At 37.7% G+C, this 20476-nt stretch overlaps 2 protein-coding genes across 3 annotated transcripts in view; one reads left to right on the top strand and one right to left on the bottom strand.

Annotated features, from left to right (window-relative positions):
• The window catches only part of LOC111507967 (putative phosphatidate phosphatase), a 128209-nt gene that overhangs the window by 87372 nt on the left and 20361 nt on the right, over window positions 1-20476 (bottom strand). The window lies entirely within an intron of this gene.
• On the top strand, window positions 7445-11472 carry LOC141483564 (uncharacterized). Its single transcript, XM_074178280.1, has 2 exons — window positions 7445-7638; window positions 8279-11472. The coding sequence occupies exon 2, from the start codon at window positions 8286-8288 to the stop codon at window positions 8883-8885; it is 600 nt and encodes a 199-aa protein (XP_074034381.1). The 5' UTR covers window positions 7445-7638; window positions 8279-8285; the 3' UTR covers window positions 8886-11472.

Genomic DNA, 20476 nt, shown 5'->3' with positions numbered 1-20476 from the left:
TGAACTTGATTGTTTCTGCAATTTCCTCAGGTGGCTGTGAAGTGGCAAATTTATGAGTATCGTTAAGCCTATTTCATGGATATGCCATTTATGCCGGCCGGTTTATAACTAGATATCAGGTAACATGAAAAATTAGTTCCGAATGGAATACACGTTCACACCTCCAATTCACATGTTAGATAGAACTGAAATTAGCGTTTAACACATACAGGGCGTTCCAACGAAAACTTGACTACCCCTGTTAGTCATAAGTGGACGTGTAAACGAAAATTTCAAAAAATAGGTCAATTTTTATTTCTTGGGGGACCCCCCTGCGGTCATCAACTACATCCCCTATTTTTTTCAATGGCATAGGAGGGTCGAGTAATACATCATTTGAAAGGTCTTTTGTCCCTCTATTACTCCTGTAATTTTTTTCGAAATTGGTTTGTTCCTTCATTTTAATGAAAAAATCAACAACAAACAATATTAGTGGAAACAAAATCAACGTATAAATTGTTCAAAATGACCTCCACCTAGTTCCATACAATAATACAGTCTACTCTCGAGAGCGTTCCATACATTATTCTCTATCGCAGGTCTTCTAGATTTGTAGGCTTAGTAGTGTACTGTAAGGAATTAAAGAATTAACTGTCTTGAACAAATTTATTTTTAACAATATTTCACTATCACAACTAATTTATATACAACACTTAGCAACTAACGCTTAATTTATCTTCACTGTTCGAATTCTTTGGTAACCGCTCGATTCGCTTTCTGAATATAGACTCCCTCTCTGAACGAGGAGCCGACCTTTTATATCGGTAACGATCGCTCTAGATTCCTCTAGTGGTTTCGGTACTCATCTATACTTTTCGCGGAGGTTCGCGGTGAGTCATGTGTTTGCTGGCTGAGATATCGGTCAGGGCCGGCTTCAGATTCGTTACAGCACACTTTCGACTTCAGGTGTTCCCACAGAAAGAAGTCCATCGGTGTGAGATCCGGTGATCTAGCTGGCCACTCCACGTTCGTCCAAAAACTGTCTCACCCGAATATCAAAATGTGGGGGTGCACCATCCTGCTGGAATGTTATTTCATTTTCTACTAAATTGTCATCTTTTTCTAAAATGTGTGTAACCATAAGATCTACACAGTATTGTGTAGATCCTATGGTGTGGGTTGGGGGTTTTACTCGAGCGTCATAGAGACATATTAGGTTGCAAAGCTTAGATGATAAATGTTATATAATATGTACCTTTTGATCGGTGGGGAAATCAGCTACAGATTTTTAAATATGTAAAAAAATACTGTTGCATGGACATACTCGAGCGCGTCAGATATTGATACGTATTTTTAATAATGTTCGCATGTTAATCTGATCGTTTGCATGATGCGGGTGGTTGTACGTAAGGGTTTAAAGTGAAAAAAAAATTAATCGAGCGCGTCAGATTTTCTAAGGGGTTGTTAAGTGCAACAAAAAAAAACTCTCATTCAATAATCTGATGATTTCGATCTGACGTAAACTCGCGGCCATCATTATAAGGTGCAAAAGAAAATCGCCATTTTGAAATACTCAAGCGCATCAGATTAAGATATATATGGTTCATCTTTATGTTCTAGACGTGCTGTCTCATAATCTGAAGATTATCTAGAGGGATTCGCCTAATCTGACAAAAAAAATATATTTCTTTTATTTATTTTTTATTGAAATTAATTAATTGAAAAGCTCAGGAAATAACATGCGAATAAATAAGTGTATGTTTTTTAAGTAGAAATACTTATATTTATAAGAAAATAATTTTTTTAAAATGCTCAAATTTTTTTATAAACAATTGATTAAATTAATCATCGTCTTCATCAGTCTCTGTGATCAGCTGTGATGGCGTTATGTTAACAGAATTCAGAATGGGGAAGGGGTGAGAATATATAGATAGAGAAAAAGTGGAAGAGAAATAGAAACTCGGAGAGGGAAATATAGGTATCACACAGCTGCACGCATTGAACTTTATCGACACATTTTTGTTATTTCGACTTGCGGAAATCGTCAGATTATATATTTTTCGTTATCCTTGAATTATTTCTTTCAAAATAAAAAAAAATTAGCTACGCTCGAGAATGTCGAAATGACGTTATATTTTTAAAACTTTGCTGCCCTCCCCTTTCTTTACGTCACTCTCAAATTGTCAGATTACTGGAATAAACACTTTTCAGCATGTAATTAACTCACCCTACCTTAATCTGACGCTCTCAAGAATCATTTTTTTTTACTAATCTGATCCTTTATCCTTCACGGGCGACCATATATATGGGGCTCATATTTGGTGGAGGTACTTAACCGGGTACAAGGTATCCCCCTGTATATTAATCTGCCGCGCTTTAGTACATCCCGAAATCTCCGCTTGGGCTCCCGTATTATAACACATTCATTATTTCGATAATAGGTTGCAACAATTTCTATTCTGCCTTCAGTACAATAAACCATGTTGGAACATAGTGAACAAGGATGACTGAATAATAATTCTGCAACAACAATATTCAACAAAAACTACCAAAGCAGAAAAAACTAACAGTATTGTCCATTTCAATAAGTTTACTACTAATTAAATAAATTGTTCGGGAATGCCAATTTCTGACTCCAGACATCTTCAATAATGTAAGTAACGCTTTCGAAAGTACACTGTATTATTGTATGGAACTAGGTGGATGCCCTTTTAAACACTTTATCCATTGATAGTGTTGCCATTGATATTACTTTTGTTGATTTCCTCAATAAAATGAGCGACAACGAATTTTCTATTTCTTCTTAAATGAAACGTTCAACATTCAATTTCTCAATATGGAATAAACCAATTTCGAAAAAAATCACAGAAGTAATAGAGAGACCAATGACCTTTCAAATGATGTATCACTCGACCCCCCATGCCATTGAAAAAAATAGAGGGGGTAGTTGCTGACCGCAGGAGAGTGAAGTTTCGGGTATGATTTCTGTCAGAATTAGTTCTCCTAGAAATAAAAATTGACGTGTCCTTCGAAGTTTTTGATTACACGTCCGTTTCTGACTTACAGGGGGGTCAAGTTGTCGTTGGAACGCCCTGTATAGACAATTCACTCACAAACAAAATTAAAATTGCCAAGACCATTCAAAATTTATTAGATGAAAATAATCAATGTGAAACGAAAACTTTACCTTCTTATTCTGACTTCGTCAGAAGGCATTTGAATATACCAAATATTTCAAACGAATTTGAATTCCTGCAATATTAACAATTGCTCGAATTTTCATATAAATATCAATATAAGTAATAATTGGAATGTCTCTGTTATTATTACCCATCCTCTATTCGAATTTCAATATTTAATACAAATAAGTATCAAAGTGTTCGAAATTTCGGTCTAGAAAGAAATGAAAGAGAGATGTGTCTCATTGATTTGTTATTCTACAAGATTGCTGAAAACATATTGTACGCAATACGTCCTAAAGCACGTCCTGGAATTTTTGTTAACTCTTGCAATAAACCAGTAATTTTCGGACTTGTAACGTAAATTACTATTGTGGTTTTGTGAAATGATAGTTCAAAATTTCACAATGAAGTATTGTTCTCGTATATTTTGGTGGATTGTTTCTGATGAGTGCTGGTGAAATTATTTTCTTGTTGGTTCATGAAACTCTGCTTTACAATTTTTCGATTCTTTATATTTTAATGAATTATTTTAAAACATAGTATCATCAAGAAAGTTTCTTCCATTCGATTTTAGTTCTTTACAAAATATTTTTTTAGAAAACTCATTTCGTGTTGTCAGTTATTTCAATTTTGGCAACAAAAATGATCTATCTTCAAATTTACTATTATCCCTATTTATTTCAATTTTAAAGCAAACAGTCGACTCTTAGTAGTGAAACAGATTGCAATTGTTCCTTATTCAACGATATAGTTTATTATTTAACCACTTATCCTTCAACTATTCGAAAACACTTCAACTTGAAGTTTCTATACAGAAGGCAATCTCACATATCTTATTTTGTAATAAAACTATCAATGGCGCCGGCTTTATCGCTGACCTTATGTCAAGGCAGAAGTGCCAACAAAAAAAATTATCCCAAAAATCCAAAAATACATGAAGTTTGTTTGAAATGAGGCAAGTTTTGACCTAAACACCATTCCAAAAACTTCAACGCTGTAAGCGGAGGTGTCATCTCATAATTTTTTGAAAGAAATAAGGGTCGGGTGACCTTTTGAACAGGACTTTCCACTGCTGCTTCGATTTTGAAAGTAGGTTTACCCATTCAGAAGATGACAAGTTTTGGAATGCTAAAAATACTTTTCGGAAAAAAATCAGATTTTATATGGAATCGTACAGTATAATCCAATTGTTAAAGATAAATTCACTTTATCCATCGATGCATATATTCCTTTTTCAATAAAACGACCTTCTAACGACAAACCTTGGTTCAACAAAATTTGTAGCAAGCTGTAGCCTCCGAAAATCTCGCATACCGTCAGTGGCGTAAAAAATCTCAGTGCCGAAAACCGAACTAGGTTTGTTAATGTTCGCAACAGCTGCAAACTTAGGATAAATGAAAGCAAGGAACTTCACAGTCAGAGAATTAGGAATAAACTGCTTGCCAATCGCAACGGGTCTAGATACTTCTAGTCGGTAGCTAAAGCTGTTAATCAAAACTTTACAGAATCCACAATTTCACGACTAACACAAGCGGATGGTTCAATTGCAACAACAGCCATAGAAATAGCGAATCTAATCTACTAGCTGAACAATTTCCGTCCCACTTCACAACCGCATTTCTGGGAAAGGCAACACCCACTATTCCCAAACTAGAATCCACAATGCCGGAAATTATTTTTCGACAGCGTCTAGTCAGGCGAATCACCATCGTACTTAAAAAGTGCGCAAATGAACTCATATCAGTATTTTGCAGACTTTTCAACCTGTTTTACAAGAAAGGGGTTTTTCCTTCTTGTTGGAGGATTGCTCGCGTTCAGCCTATTTCCAAAAAAGGCAAGAAAAAGCTTTCAAATAATCATATACCCAGTCGCTTTGCTATCAGTGATATCCAAAATTATGGAGAAAGTCGTAAACCACCATATCCTCAAATATTTGGAAGACTTCAACATCTTAAGCGATCATAAATATGGCTTTCGGAAACAAAGATCAACAGGCGACCTTCTATCGTATGTCACCCATATTTGGAATAACGCAATCGAGAAACAAGGAGAATCAAGAGCTGTTGCGCTTGATATTTCTAAGGCTTTTGACCGTGTGTGACATGAGGATTTGCTGGCCAAACTTCGATGCTAGAGCTTGTCGGAACATTTCTGTGTATGGCGCTTCAGCTTCCTGAAAGAACTTTTCCTGCAAGTGGCCGTCGATGGATATCTTTCGAATACTTTCACCATCAACGCTGGTGTTCCCCACAGATCCATATTGTCTGCAACCCTCTTTTTATTGTATATCAACAACTTATTGGAAAAAACCACTAATACCATATATTGCTTTGCTGTCGGCAGCACACTTGTCTCGTCATTCCATTTGGATTCCAGGACATCGGCTACGTAGGCACATCGTCACCGGCAGCAGGAGGTTGGATCTAGAAGCGAATTAGAATTGGGGTGAAAGTAACCAGGTTGAATTCAATGCCTCAAAAACCCAGGCATCGATTTTCTCCAAGAAGATAAATGTCTCCGAACCGAATATAATGATGTCAGGTCAGGCAATCACGCTTTCTGCTTCGATAAGTTTGTTGGGGGTTCAAATGGACACCAATATACCTTGGCACAATAATGTCGCTGGAATTGCAAAGGCTGCTTCTCGAAAGCTTGGAACACTGTTCCGAACCAGAAAACTGTACACACCTCAGCAACTTTTGATGCGTTATAAAGCACAGATCAGACCTTCTTTAAATTATTGCTCACATGTATGAAGCTCTGCACCCAGACAACCTGAAATTGGTGGATTCAATCCAGAAAAGAGCCATCCGCCTGATTGGAGAACATCACGAGCATCCTTGATAGCCTGGAACATCGAAGAAAGGTTGGAGATTTGTCTCCCTTATATAGATACTTTCACGGGAAGTGTTTTAAGTGACTTGGCACACGGAGGGTGACTGCTCATCGTTTTGAGATTCAAATCAGTACACCTCGAACTTCACTGTTTAAGAACTCTTTCATCTGGAGAACTGCATATATGTGGAATAAACTTCCTGAGAGCATTTTTCCAAATGGATTTAATCTCCAGCTACTTTCGTACAGGCACCGTTCTGAGAATGCTTCAAGGATTTTCCAGTAGTGCTTGTGTTTTGTCGTTAAAAAACCGATGAGCCTCCCAGGCACTTCCCAAAGACAAAAACCCACCAAAAACAGACCGTGGTTACTGTTTGGGTGGTGTGATTTACTGCAACTTTCTGCAACGGGGCCAAACGATCACAGCAGTCTTATTGAGAGAAAATCGACCAACTGTATCAAACATTGCGTCAGCAGCAGTCTGGTCAACAGAAGATGTTCGATCCTGCTTCCGAGCACCCAATTTTTACGGTGACGGAATTAAAAGGCTTCTGATACGTTTACAACGTTCACTAATTCAAATGGCGTTTATTTCGATCAAATTGAATAAGTATTCACTGAGATATCACAGTGTATAGTAGACTCAGAAAAACGGACAAAAATTTCGAAAAAACCTAATGACGTATTGTACATAATTGTTCATGCAAAAAATATATCGAGAAAGCAATATTATAATTGTGATAAAGATTAATTTATGACCTTTTTCAAAGATTATGTAGCTTAGAAGATAACAGGCACAGCCGCTGGGTGATAAAATTGGCATCTATTCAAATTTTATTTGTTGCGAAATATATGATTCGGGAAACGAAGTGAGTCAAACAGTATCACGCAAAAACTTTGGCAAATGACTCAAATGATTTAAAGATAAGTAGATCAAATAAAAATTTGTTACAGGAAAATATACAGGGTGTTCCTTAAACACATGCTAATATTTAAGGAGGTAATTCTTAGACCCATTTTAAGGAAAAAACGTCCTATGGACGTATGTCCTAAACGCCTTAACTTTTGAGATACAGGGTGGCAAAGTTTTCAAAAATAATCAGTTTTTTAATAATAACTGAGATAATTTTGTAGACATCTTTGGCATATTTGGTACATATGTTCCATGCCTCAAGGCGCATTTTCTGATGTACAATTTTCTTAATTTTCTCTGCCAGTGGCGTACGTACGAGTTTTGAAATGTATATTTTTGGCGAAAAAAATACTGCGCCACTGCTTTATTTTGAATTAAAAATTATTTTTGAAATCTCCATACATTTTTGAGCACATTTGATTTGCTGGGTTTTCTTTGTCCGACGCATGGTTTTCGCTCAAACAATTAAAAATCGCTTTACTTAAGGATAAATTCCTTAAAAATCTGATGCGGTATCGTGCATCGACTGTGTAGTATTCTGTTGTACTATTCCGTTGTAGTATTCTGTATCAATAAATGGATCGATGAGACATGAATGAATAACCCCTGATAAAGTAACCGAAGGGAACGGGGACTATTCAGTTGTGTCTAGGCGGTTGGTTAGTGAACACGAGTTTTATTAAATATTACAGTGGCGACGAGTGGAAAACAATTAGGATCATAAAAACTGTAAGGAATAATTGAATGAATTATTCACGTAGAAATGTAGAGAAATGAATTTCCCGAGTTCAGAATGTGGTGTAAACAATAAAAGATATGTATACAGAAACCAAATCTGAATTGAACTACTCACGGAAAAGTATAATAATAATAAATTAAATACTTTAAACACCGACTGAATGGGTAAATTAATTTCTACGTGACTAAGGGTCACATAACTGGACTGAATGCTAATAGTTTGAATCATAATGATTCCCAAATTTCTGACATGTGAACGACTTGAAATTCAAAGGCTGTATATCTGAGGGGTCACTGACCTGAGTGAAAACTCGAACAGACACAATGTCTGAGGGGTCACTGACCTGAGTAAAAACTCGAACAGACACAATGTCTGAGGGGTCACTGACCTGAGTGAAAACTCGAACAGACACGATGTCTGAGGGGTCACTGACCTGAGTGAAAACTCGAACAGACACAATGTCTGAGGGGTCACTGACCTGAGTGAAAACTCGAACAGACACAATGTCTGAGGGGTCACTGACCTGAGCGAAAACTCGAACAGACACGGTGTCTGAGGGGTCACTGACCTGAGTGAAAACTCGAACAGACACAATGTCTGAGGGTCACTGACCGGAATGAATTATTGCAGGTTAACCATGAATCCAACAACCACTTCAAGCTTGACCCAATTTGACGTCGAAGGTGACATCCGTTCAGTAGGTATTCGATGGGAGAAATGGAAAAGAGCCTTTCTTATCTACATTGAAGCTACTGGAATTGAGGACTCTTTGAAAAAGAGAGCTAACCTCCTACATCACGGTGGGTTTGGATTACAGGAGATATTCTATAACATACCAGGAGCAAACCTTACTGATCAAGAGAATGAAGCAAAGGCCTTCGAAATAGCCATTAGAAAACTGGATGAGTATTTTTCTCTCAAGCATAGTAAAGTATACGAGCGACACGTTTTTCGTCTTATGAAACAGGAAGAAGAAGGATTTGGAAAATTCCTTCTCAGGCTAAGGAACCAGGCAGGAAAATGCAAGTTTGGAAACGTCGAGGAGAACCTAATCGATCAAATCGTAGAAAAAGGTAGCTCAACCGAACTGCGAAAAAAAATATTAGCTGCAGGAGACGCCATCACTTTGGAAAAAGTCATCATCACTGGAGATAGTAAGTCGGGAATTGGGAGGATTTGGCGAAATCTCTCCAAGTTCTTCAGGCCACAGGAACCAGGTGAATTCTTTAACGTCTAGATTTAAGGGTAAAACCAAACAAATTTGTACTAGGTGTGGCCGTCATAATCATAGAGCAAGTGATCCAAAGTGTCCAGCGAGACGGCAAAAATGCAACAAATGCCATTTACCTGGACATTTTGCCCAATATTGTAAAACACGCGAGTTAGGCAATTTCAAAAGAAGTTCAGATAAAACAAAAGATAATTTCCCCAGAAATTTTCCAAAAAACCCTGGAAAGAATTCTGCTCAAGTGCGAAGGTACGGTCAACTTTATAGATGACATCCTCATTTTTGGAAGTGATGAACGGGAACACAATTCAAGGCTGAGAATTGCCCTGAACACCTTACGCGATAACAATGTTTTACTCAATAAGGCAAAATGCCTGTACGGAATGAAGAGTGTTCAATTTTTGGGCCACACATTATCATGTAACGGAATCAAACCACTTGATAGTTATGTGGGGGTTATAAAAACCTTTAGAGCACCAAAAACTCTGGAAGAAATTCAAAGTTTTTTAGGGCTCATTAATTACATAGGCAAGTGGATACCCAATCTAGCTACACTGACTGAACCATTTCGACATCTCCTGCGGCTGAAACTGGGGAAGAATGCCAACATCGAACCGTATTGGGAAAATCAGCAACAGAAGGCATTCCAAACAATAAAATTTGTATCAGTATACATCCCAGAGTCACTGGACTAGCATCGGCAATAACCTGCGTTCTATCGTTGGGATTATAGTATCCTAGTGATTGGATTCTGGACAATTTGACCCCGAGTAATAGGATATGGAAATAAAAGCTTGACTAACTCTGAAAGGAGGTACTGCCAAACAGAAAAAGAGGCATTAGCATTAGTTTGGGCCGTCGAGCACTTCAAGGCATATCTATACGGGAAAAAAGAATTTGAGTTAGTTACAGATCACAAACCCTTGGAGATAATATTTGGCCCTAAATCTAAACCAAACATTCGCATTGAAAGATGGATACTTCGTCTTCAGTCTTATAACTTCAAAATAGTGTACAAACCAGGAAAATCGAACATAGCCGATCCGCTATCGAGGCTATGTGTCACGACACCTGCGGAACCCTTTGACGAGGACAATATAAACGAGCTCATAGAATTGTCGCGACCTATCGCAATATCATTGAAAGACATCAGACACCATTCAGAGATAGACGAAGAATTCGCGAAAGTTAGAACAGGACTCTTCGAAAATCAATGGGATACATCAGTCAACATATATAAGATATTCCAACAAAAACTGTGCTATCATGACGGAATTTTATTGAGAGGAAACAAACTCGTGATACCAGCAAAGTTAAGGCATAATGTCCTTCTGGCAGCACATGAAGGTCATCCAGGAATCTCGGCCATGAAAGGTAGATTACGAACAAAAGTATGATGGCCCAAGATTGATAGCGAAGCAGAGGAAATGGTAAAAACTTGTAGAGGTTGTATTATGGTAGCGACACCTACGTTACCCAACCCCATGAGGCGGCGGGAGTTACCGTCTAGTCCATGGGTAGATATAGCTATCGATTATCTTGGACCGTTACCTAGTAAGGAGTACATACTAGTGGTCATTGATTACTACAGTCGCTATAAGGAGATTAAAATCACTAAAGATATAACTGCCAGGAAAACAGTAGATCTGCTTCAAGAGATTTTTCGAGAGTTGGCTACCCGTCATCAATCACCGCCGATAATGGAAAACAGTGTGCGAGTCAAGAGCTACGTAAATTTTGTCAACAGTATGAAATTACTATTTTTCATACTATACCTTACTGGCCTCAACAAAATGGCGAAGTTGAGAGGTAGAACAGAGATAACTTGAAAAGAATAAAAATAAGTCAGTCACTCAAACAAAATTGGAAGAATGCACTCCAGGATTATTTAGTGATGTACAACAGCACTCCCCACTCGGTAACAGGAAAAACTCCAATTGAACTTTTCTTCGGTAGACAATTTAGAGATAAAATTCCAAGTATTGTGGACTTTGAAAATAAAATAGACAACGAATTGAGGGACAGAGATAAAGTAGAAAAAGAAAAAGGGAAAGAATATAGCGACAAGAAAAGAAAAGCAAAAGATGATTGCTTTCAAGAAGGAGATAAGGTATATGTAAAAGAAATGCAGAAGGAAAATAAAACTTGCCCAAACTTCACACCCACTCTCCATTCTATTGTAAACAAAAAAGGTGCTGATGTTCACCTAAGAAACGATGAAACGGGACAGGAGGTAAGAAGGAATGTTATACACCTGAAAAAGGTCGACGGAGAATGGAAAATATTAACAGATGATAAAGAATCGAATCTCTGATCGTTATTTATTATTATACTTTATTTTCAGGTTATGTGGTTTATCACTATTGCTGTTAATTACTGACACTATTGATTTGAATTTGCATATATTTAATTATATCTATATTGGTATTGTGATAATTTGTTGTTGATTCAACATTTGAAATAAAAACAAGGAAGAGATGTAGTATTCTGTTGTACTATTCCGTTGTAGTATTCTGTATCAATAAATGGATCGATGAGACATGAATGAATAACCCCTGATAAAGTAACCGAAGGGAACGGGGACTATTCAGTTGTGTCTAGGCGGTTGGTTAGTGAACACGAGTTTTATTAAATATTACAGACTGAAAGCAAACTAAGAGATCAGATTTGTTGCAAAATGATTGAGGATCGAAAAGGTATTTGTTTGTTGTCAGATGCACTGTTCTCAATTAAAATTACGTCATAACGCAGCACCGCTTAATAATTTTTGATCACTCCACAATTTTTTTTTAAACTGAATAATAATTTAATTATTGACCTACATATTCTGCAAAAATTTGATTTCAATGTACCTAGACCAACCTCCTGAGTGATTAATCCTTTTTATCTGCCAACACCACCAACAAATATTCTGAAACGTTAACCTCTGCATAACATGTGTGATCCGCAAAAAGCCGAGTTCTTGTGAGCGACGCGAAATCGACTGCTTCGGATTCTCCTGCACACTCTCAGAGAGCGGCGATGTTTTAGGCATATCTTGCGTTTCGTCGACGTACGGGTGTTGGTCTATCGTTTACTGAACCAGTTGACTCAAATTTATCCACCTCATCGCGAATAGTTCTCTCGGTGGAACGATTATGGAAACCATAAAATGAGGGAGGCGCGCGGTACGTTGCCCGAACAGAACACCAATTTCGATTGAAAAAAAAATTATTTGCACCTGTTGTTGAATACCATATCCGTTCATGGTGGTTTGGCAAAGCAGACTGAATAGATGACAACTAAGACAAACAAGATGTCAAAGTTCGGAAGTCCCTACTGAGATTATAATGTCCCTATATGAGATTATAATGTCCCTATATGAGATTATTTTGAGAAATGTGCCCATAACTCGTGAGCCGCCAGCATGGAAAATTATTCGAGCGATTGATGGTCATTTCCCACGGAATACTATACGACCTGAATGACATTTGCAGATGTGCTTAAGAGGCCACGTTCCGGAAGTATACAAAGGGATCCACCCTTTTTTGAGAAAGAGAATGATACTCACCGATCAACACGCAACAGCTGGATGAGATGAGAAATAGCCATAAGAAAGTTCGATCTGAAGTTGATTCAAAGTTAGCTCAACATGAAGAGTCCCACGTGATGGGTACCAATCCACAAGCAAGATGAAGTTGTCAATAGTTACTGAGCTCATTGAAATTATCAATGCCTACGTCGTGGTATATCGCATTGCAAGAAGGAAAACCCAGAGAAGAGAACCGTAGAGCATTCAGTAATGTTAGCGAGAGTAAAGATGTGCTGCAAATGGTCTCAGCGTGAGTAAAGATGTGCTGAACATGGTCTTAGCGAGAGCAAAAATATGCTGGAGTCACGCTGGAAGAAACTTTACCACCAAAGACATCTGGCACGAGTTCCAGAGAGATACTACTACGTGAAGAAGCTAATGATGACCTTTACACTTGGTAGAAAGTTCGTGTATTCATGAATCCAGGAGCATGCTAGACAATGCCTACAGATTACCAGATAAAAAATGAAAGAAACACAGAATCGACTTCCGAAGATGAGATATTTTCACGGCCAGCAACTATTTTTTCTGTTGCTGTTTACATTAGGATCAATTGCAAAGAGCAAATTTTAGTCATCGGCAGCAATAACATGGAAAGTAAATCAGCAAAATAATTGTAGAGTGTTATTGATGTATGAATATTTTGAGTTCCATTTTCGAGTCTTTGGATAAAGTTGTCGAAATTTCAAAGGTACCACTGACTATAGAAGACGAAGTTGTAACAATGTGACTATTATTATGATGAATAGCAACTGCCATTAGAAGATAACCATATAAGTTCAATCAATCAACAAGCATTGCCTGTGATCTCAAAATTTTCTGGAAATGTGCAGTAAACTGCTCGCTCCCACTACCATCAATAGTGGGTCCTGAAAAGTACACTCTCAATATGCAATGAAAGGAAGATTTACGTGTGAGGCGTGCTGAAGTGTCTAAGAACTTCGAAGTTGTTGTCGTATCTCGTTAGTGGAGAAGACGGAGAGATAAGCCATGTTTTTAATTAGGATACTGAAAGCTGCCAGGCGAGCTCTTACCGTGCCCCGTAATTTCAAAATGACAGATTGTGACAGCGAGCGGAGATCTTTGTTGAGATAGAAAAAGTTTCGAAACAAACAACGGCTAATTCCGATTGTGGTGTCTTGAGGTAAATTATGCGAATACGTTCTTTTGTGGGATCGAATAATCGGATTAACTCGAACGAGAAACGGGTTCTGGTACGTTATCAGATATAGTTTGTCATCAAGAATATGATACGGGAAACTTGTTGCTCTCTGGGACCTAATTATCGAGTAGTGAAAACAAAAATCTCATCGAAAGTGACTTCACTCAACTTTTTTCAAGCACAAGAACTACAGAAAAATCATTAAGGCGCTTCAAAAGCGATGCCTGTGCGAAAGTAGTGAATTACGTTGGATTTGAATCGCTGGAGATTAAATTCATTTGGAAAAATGTTATCAGAAAGATTATTCCAAATAAAAGCAGTTCTCCAAATGAAAGTTGTTGAACAGTGAAGTTCGAGGTCTACTGAGTTGAACCCTAAAATGATGAGCAGCCATTTGCCGTGAAAGTATCCATAGAAGAGAAACAAATCTCCAACCTTTCTTCGATGTTCCAGACAATCAAAGTTGCTAGTGATGTTCGTGTCTCCAATCCGGCGAATGGCTTTTTTCTGGATAGAATTCAGCAGTCTCAGGGTATGCTTAGGGGCAGAGCTCCATACATGAGAACAATACTACACAGACGGTCTGATCTGAGCTTTATAAAGCACGAATAGTTGCTGAGGTGTGTATAGTTTTCTGGTTCGGAACAGTGCTCCAAGCTATCCGTAATTCTCTAAATGATTTAATGAATCATAATGATACAAGATAGAGATTGACAGTTTCATGACATCCTCCAACAAAATAAAAAATATTGTTACAAGAACATTTTGTCATTTAGTTAATGAAAAAATCGAGAGTATTGTTCAGAGTTTCATCGATGAATTTTCTAATTTTTACCGAAATCTCTGTTATTTACTAATAGCACGAAAACAAACAGCATAATAAAATGGCGGAGCCATAGTACCATTGGTATCTCTCAAAGTTTGAGTTGAAAAAATTGAAATTTACTTGAGAAAGTTTATAGATCGAGTAGTATTTTCGAAGATTGTTTTTCATGGCTGTCAGTTTTATTGCCGTCAAGACCTCAAAAATGTATCCATAAATTTCTATTTTCAACGAAATATTTTATTTAGCAAGAACACGAATCCAAAATGGACATTTATCTGTTGAAATTTGAAGGTGGAACACGGTATTCGTAAATGTTATTTTTTGAAATATAATATGCATCGATGTAAGAATAAAAAGAATATAAAGTCTCAAATTGAAACTCGAATTACATGAATTGAATGGGTTATATATTTTTTTTTGTTTAGGAGTGAATAATTTTTGGGAAAGAAAGTTGGAAGACTCCCTCAACCCTCTTTTTTTTTCTTTTTTTTTGTATCAAGGTGGAGTAGTAGAAAGCCAAAAACTTTCTTTCCCAAAAATTATTCACTCCTAAAAATATAACCCATTCAATTCAAATAAGATTCCTCTTGGCTGGGATTAAATCAAATAAGTGAATGAATGTCATTACGATGTCATCGATGACATAAGCAGATCAAGCTTATTCCGTGACATTAAAAAATCGTAATTCATGAATGAATTGTGTGTATTTTCTATAATGTTATCCAATTTGGTACTGAAGAGCCTTGAGGTGAAACATCGGTGTATACCAGTGAGGATGGCAGTGTTCTATGTAAGTGCAATTTATTACCATTCATTCAAAGTAGAACTCATGTGAATGATATCTGATTTTTATTCCACAACGAATGTTTGAAATACAAACTGAGTAGAGAAAAGTATCTTCTGTATAATTCAGTGTTCATATAGAAGTATTTGTTTCGAAAGAATTTTTTCTTTCATATAATTCAATGTTTATATGAAAGTAGCGGTTTCAGGAGGACTTTCTTTCAGTTTGTGTCTGAAAGTTACTTCTTTGCATGATCTACACATCCATGTAGAGTTACTTCCTTCCTTTCTTTGGAAGACTCCCTCATCCTTCTTCTTTTTTTTTGTATCAAGATGGAGTAGTAGAAAGCCAAAAACTTTCTTTCCCAAAAATAGAATTACATGTTGAAGACACAATATTCAAATATATGATTAGAGTACGTACATGACTAAACACGCATTTTTCAACAATAGGATTTCATTGTTGAAATTTATCGTACCTTAAAATGAGACCACATATCCGGCACCCGATCTACATGATGCAACTAGGTGCATCATCGGTACGTCGCGCATTCTTTTCGATTTCATCGAAATTCAGAATGACGTTTCCTTTCAAATAAAAATGTCTCATTATACGAATAACAGTGATGTGATGGCGATTGAAGTTGTTAGAATAATGCGTAACTAGGTCCTGAGTGTCACTTATGTTGAAAATGTTACAGACCGGATTAGAAGAATCTTAGAGAAACACGACGTGAATCCAATATTTAGGCCAACAAAAACTATCAGACAAAGTCTAGGATCAGTTTAGGACAGAGAACCTTTAACTGCTCCTGGGGTATACCGGATTCCTCAACTAGACTCAAATACTAGCATCGTATTCAATACGTTCGGAACAATGGGAACACCAAGTCAAGCACTGCGACCGTTACCACATCGCTTTTGATATTGTCTACCGCAGTAGAAGACGAAACATGAAAACCTGCAGACCACGGCCAAAAAACTCCGGAGAATGGCTCTCACACAGTTATATCCGGCCCTGAAAGTTACATGTATGTGGTTTATATGTAGTGAAGTATGTTTCGTTACATTTCGTTACAAACACAAGGCATTTATGATTCAACCCCAGACGGCGCTGTTTCGACCCGCCATATGTCTCATCAGAATGGCCGTAGGGTGATAGGCAGTTACAAACGATCCCCTTGGGGAAACAGGCGAAACCTCATTGTAATCAGCCTTCCTCTGGTAATGCGAGTCTCTGCCAGAGTGATCAACTCTTCCCCTGCTACTCGTGGGAACACAAATGAATGAAACAAACACAAAAACAGACACAGAAAAAACAAAACCCAATGCCGAGGCTGGACAGAAATACTCACCTCAATCTATGGCGGTGGCTGGGGATGAACAGAAATGTCCACCCCAATCTACCGCTTGGAATTAGGCTGGACATAGCAGATTACCTCGTGATATGATACAAAGGCTAAGGCGTAAGTGCATTTGCGGCGCTGAGGCCAAAAGGAGAAAGAGAGCGATAGAGGCAGGAGTGGCAGCAACTACAAGTGCACTTTCCTCCTCCTCTACTCCACCTCTAACAGCGAGGGCACTTCCTGTGGCAGGCGCCAAGAGATCCGCCTTGAATAAAGGCAAGGAATCGTCTGCCCCTGCAGGAAAGCGCCTTTACTTGAGCACCTCCACGAAGGGAATCCCAAGAAGGTTGAAGAAGCCGCGCAACGACAGTAATGTCGCTGCACCTTCCAAAACCTTCACGAGGGCCGCCGTGAGACAAAGTTGCCAAAGAGAGTGTGTGTTCGGCGAGTCTTGGCCTTCACCTACTTATATGAAGGAGATGTCTCCTAATGACCTGTCCACCTTCCTGAAAAGGATAGAATGGACGATGTCCTAGGAGGAAAACTCCTCGGGAGGATGTACAATGGGTCACATGTGGCCTAAGTGATGTGGGTCTATACTCACCCTCCCTACTCTACAGATACAGAGATAGAGATGTCTGATCAGTGGTGCAAGGCTAAACCTCAAATGCATTGCTGGACTCTGACTTGTCCTTTAAAGATAGGTGAGTAAACCTAACGCTGTTTGGTGTTGCCTTTCGGTGGAAGACAGGACGAATCTCGTTGGCGGTCGGTATCGAATCTTGGCTTTGCAACTGTCCGCTTTGGGGAGCCGCGTTTATATTTGATATTCAAGGATCGAGCTGTCGTCAATCCCATAGATGATGTCTTTGTGAGGAAAGATGTCGTCGACTTTTCTTATACATTTGTTTATAATGAAAATTTTCACTTATGATTGAGCTTTCAACGTGAAACTGAACGATTCGGGCCAAAATTCTATCCCTGAAATACGAATATGCATTTCATTTTCCATGAAAGTTAAATTAGTTTCTGCACAGTCAAATATTTGGAAATAACTGTCTTTCACATTTTCATACTGGTTCTCGTTTTATTTTGTAAGTTTGTAGAAAGTTCTATAGAACTTTATTTTTATCTAAGAAAAATATTACCCTCCGATTCACAGAACACCTGACTAGTCTCTTCTGAGTGCAAATAAAGTCTTGAAATATACAGCTTGTTGACTCAATAATCTGAAGGATATATTTATCAACCGAGATGGATGAACAGATACTAAAAATAAGACCGGATGTATCCAAAGATTTATTATAGATGGCAAATATGCACTAGAGTAACCCCAGTGCATGTATCAAATAACAAGACGTTTTAAAACAAGGTATTCAGCTTTAAATAAAAAAGGCATCAAAACGTTTTCGTACAGTGAATGAAAGTCAAGGGAATTCATTTATTGCATAATTCCAGAGTGTTACCATCAATATACTACTCTGTCCAAATATAAGGTGAATTTTCACATTTCGTAAAAAATATTTATGGTTGTTTAAAGGTGGTTGACAATGTTTCGTGATGCATTTCATCAGTTTGGACTTCCATTGTCTAATATGATATAAATTGATTTGAAATCCCTGAAATCATATACAAAAAATTTAAAAAGTAATAATTATATTGAGCAAAAAAAACTGAAATGACAATGAAATTACATACAAGCCACAATAAAAAATTGAACTATCAACACGAGCTGAAAATTATAAATTATTAACAAGGAAAGAAGGTGCAGAACTAGACACCTTTCTGAAGCACATCTACGACGTACGTCGACTTGCCATTCTTAGACGTATTTGTGAAGAGGACCGACACTAAATCGACAATATCTGTAGGTATATCGAAAACCCACTCACACGGAAAAGTATCTGAATCAGGAATTCAACCACCATCAATCGACTAATAGAGGAATCATCAAGACTCTAGTAGACCGTGCTTTCAAGCTCTGTAATATAAAGGAAGATCTCAAAAAGGAACTAGGCATCATCAAAGATGACCTTTGAAGCAATGCTTACTCCAAAGTGATGGTGGAACAGACTTTGGTTAGAAGATAGCAAGAGCCTCACAAGGAAAAGAAGCCGCCACAACCAGTACTTATACTTCCCTACATCGGCTTGTCGGAAAGGATAAGAAGAATTGGGTCCAAGTATAACATTAGAACCTGCTTCAGATCTGGGAACACTATCCGTAGCAGCCTCACGAAAACTAGGCCACCAAACGCGGCCTGCGATTCCAAGAATGGCATGTACCGGATACCCTGCGAGTGCTGAGAATCATACATCAGTGAAACTAAGAAGCCACTGAAAGTTCGCATTGCTGATCACAAGAAACACACAAAGCGACGAGAAACCAGCAAATCAGAAATAGCAGAACATGTTTGGACTCATCAACATAACATCAAGTGGTCTGAAGCTGAAAACATCCACAAATAGGAAAACTGAGGAGAAAATTCAAAGAAGCCGCATATATGTTGTCCAACAACGTATTTGGACAAGCTAACATAGAGACACGCAACATATGGAAACCTATAATACAGCGGAACACGATCAACTTCCGCCAAACGGTCAGCTCCTGCTAAAACCGATGAAGCGGTGAGAGGGAAGAGGGGATAGGTGAAAGCACTTGAATAACCTATAGTCAGATCTCGGAGGAATAAATAAACCAGTCATAACCCGAAGACGATTGTGGATACTAACAATCGAAACGTCGTGAAGTATCTTGACTTGGAAACTTTCAATTTTTGATCATCATTTCTTGTTGATAATTTTTAATTTTCAGGTCGTATTAATAGTTCAATTTTTGATTGTTGCTTGTATTTTGTTTCACTTTAATTTCTTTTTTTTGCTTAGTATAATTGTTATTTTTCAGCTAATCTTTTTAAATTTTTATAGATTCTTTCAAAGATTTTAAATCAACTTATATCATATTAGATAATGAAAATCCGATCTAATGAAATGCAAATATTCATGTATTCATCAATTTATATTTTGTCCCCTTCAAAGTTGTCCCCCTCAGATATAATACACTTGTGCCGACGTTTTTTCCAGCAATTCGGTTTCGATCTTCTCAATCGTCACAAAACACCCTCATTTCATGGGTTCTTCCAATCTAGAGAACATGAAAAATCGCAGTGGAGCAAATCTGGTGAATACGGTGGCTGAGGCATCAATACGGCGTTGTTATAGGCCAAAAAATTACGAATAAGCAATGACAAGTGAGCATGTGCATTATCGTGATGCAAAACCAATGAATTGTTTTCCCACAATACCGGACGTTTTTTTTGGTTTTCGCAAGCGTCGCATAATTTCAAGTTAATCCTCTTTATTGACCGTACGACACTGTGGCAAGAACTCCTGATGCACTACGCCACGATAATTGAAGAAAACAGTGAGCAAAACCTTCACATTTAATCGAATTCAGCGTGCTTTTTTGATTTTGGCTCTCCTGGGCTCTTCCATTAGGTTCGAAGGGTGAATGAACGTCTCGGAGTTAACTAATCCTGGAAGATTTTGTCAGAAGTTCATGAATCTTCTTGCCATCCAGGTGTTCAATGTTTGTTTCGCAAAGCTTAAAACTATATCAAAGCTTGAAACGTTAACTGTTTTTACAGACCTCCATCTTCCAATAGTCTATCATTCATACATAATATGGAACTATTTCTTGATTTTCTTTTTGAAAAAAAAATGTTCAAACCTCTTGTATCGTTTGTGGTGATTTTAATTTCAACTTCCATAAGAATTCCACTGATGGCAATGCAAGTTATCTGCGTAATTTATTTGCCTCTTACGGATTGAATCAAAGCATTTTCGATTACACAAAAATACAGGGCAATAGCATGTCTAGGTGGACAATATTTTTTCCTCTACATCCAATATC

The sequence above is a fragment of the Leptinotarsa decemlineata genome, unplaced genomic scaffold (genome assembly GCF_025532065.1).
Source record: "Leptinotarsa decemlineata unplaced genomic scaffold, Ldec_3_MD MMD2_tig00003736_RagTag_RagTag, whole genome shotgun sequence".
In the NCBI taxonomy this organism is placed as follows: Eukaryota; Metazoa; Arthropoda; class Insecta; order Coleoptera; family Chrysomelidae; genus Leptinotarsa; species Leptinotarsa decemlineata.
Note: the sequence above shows the minus strand (reverse complement) of the source record. Positions and strands in the feature narration are given on the sequence as shown.

Bases quoted from the DNA above. Each gene is read 5' to 3' on its own strand.
- LOC141483564 (XM_074178280.1), top strand. From the start codon at position 8,286: ATGAATCCAACAACCACTTCAAGCTTGACCCAATTTGACGTCGAAGGT.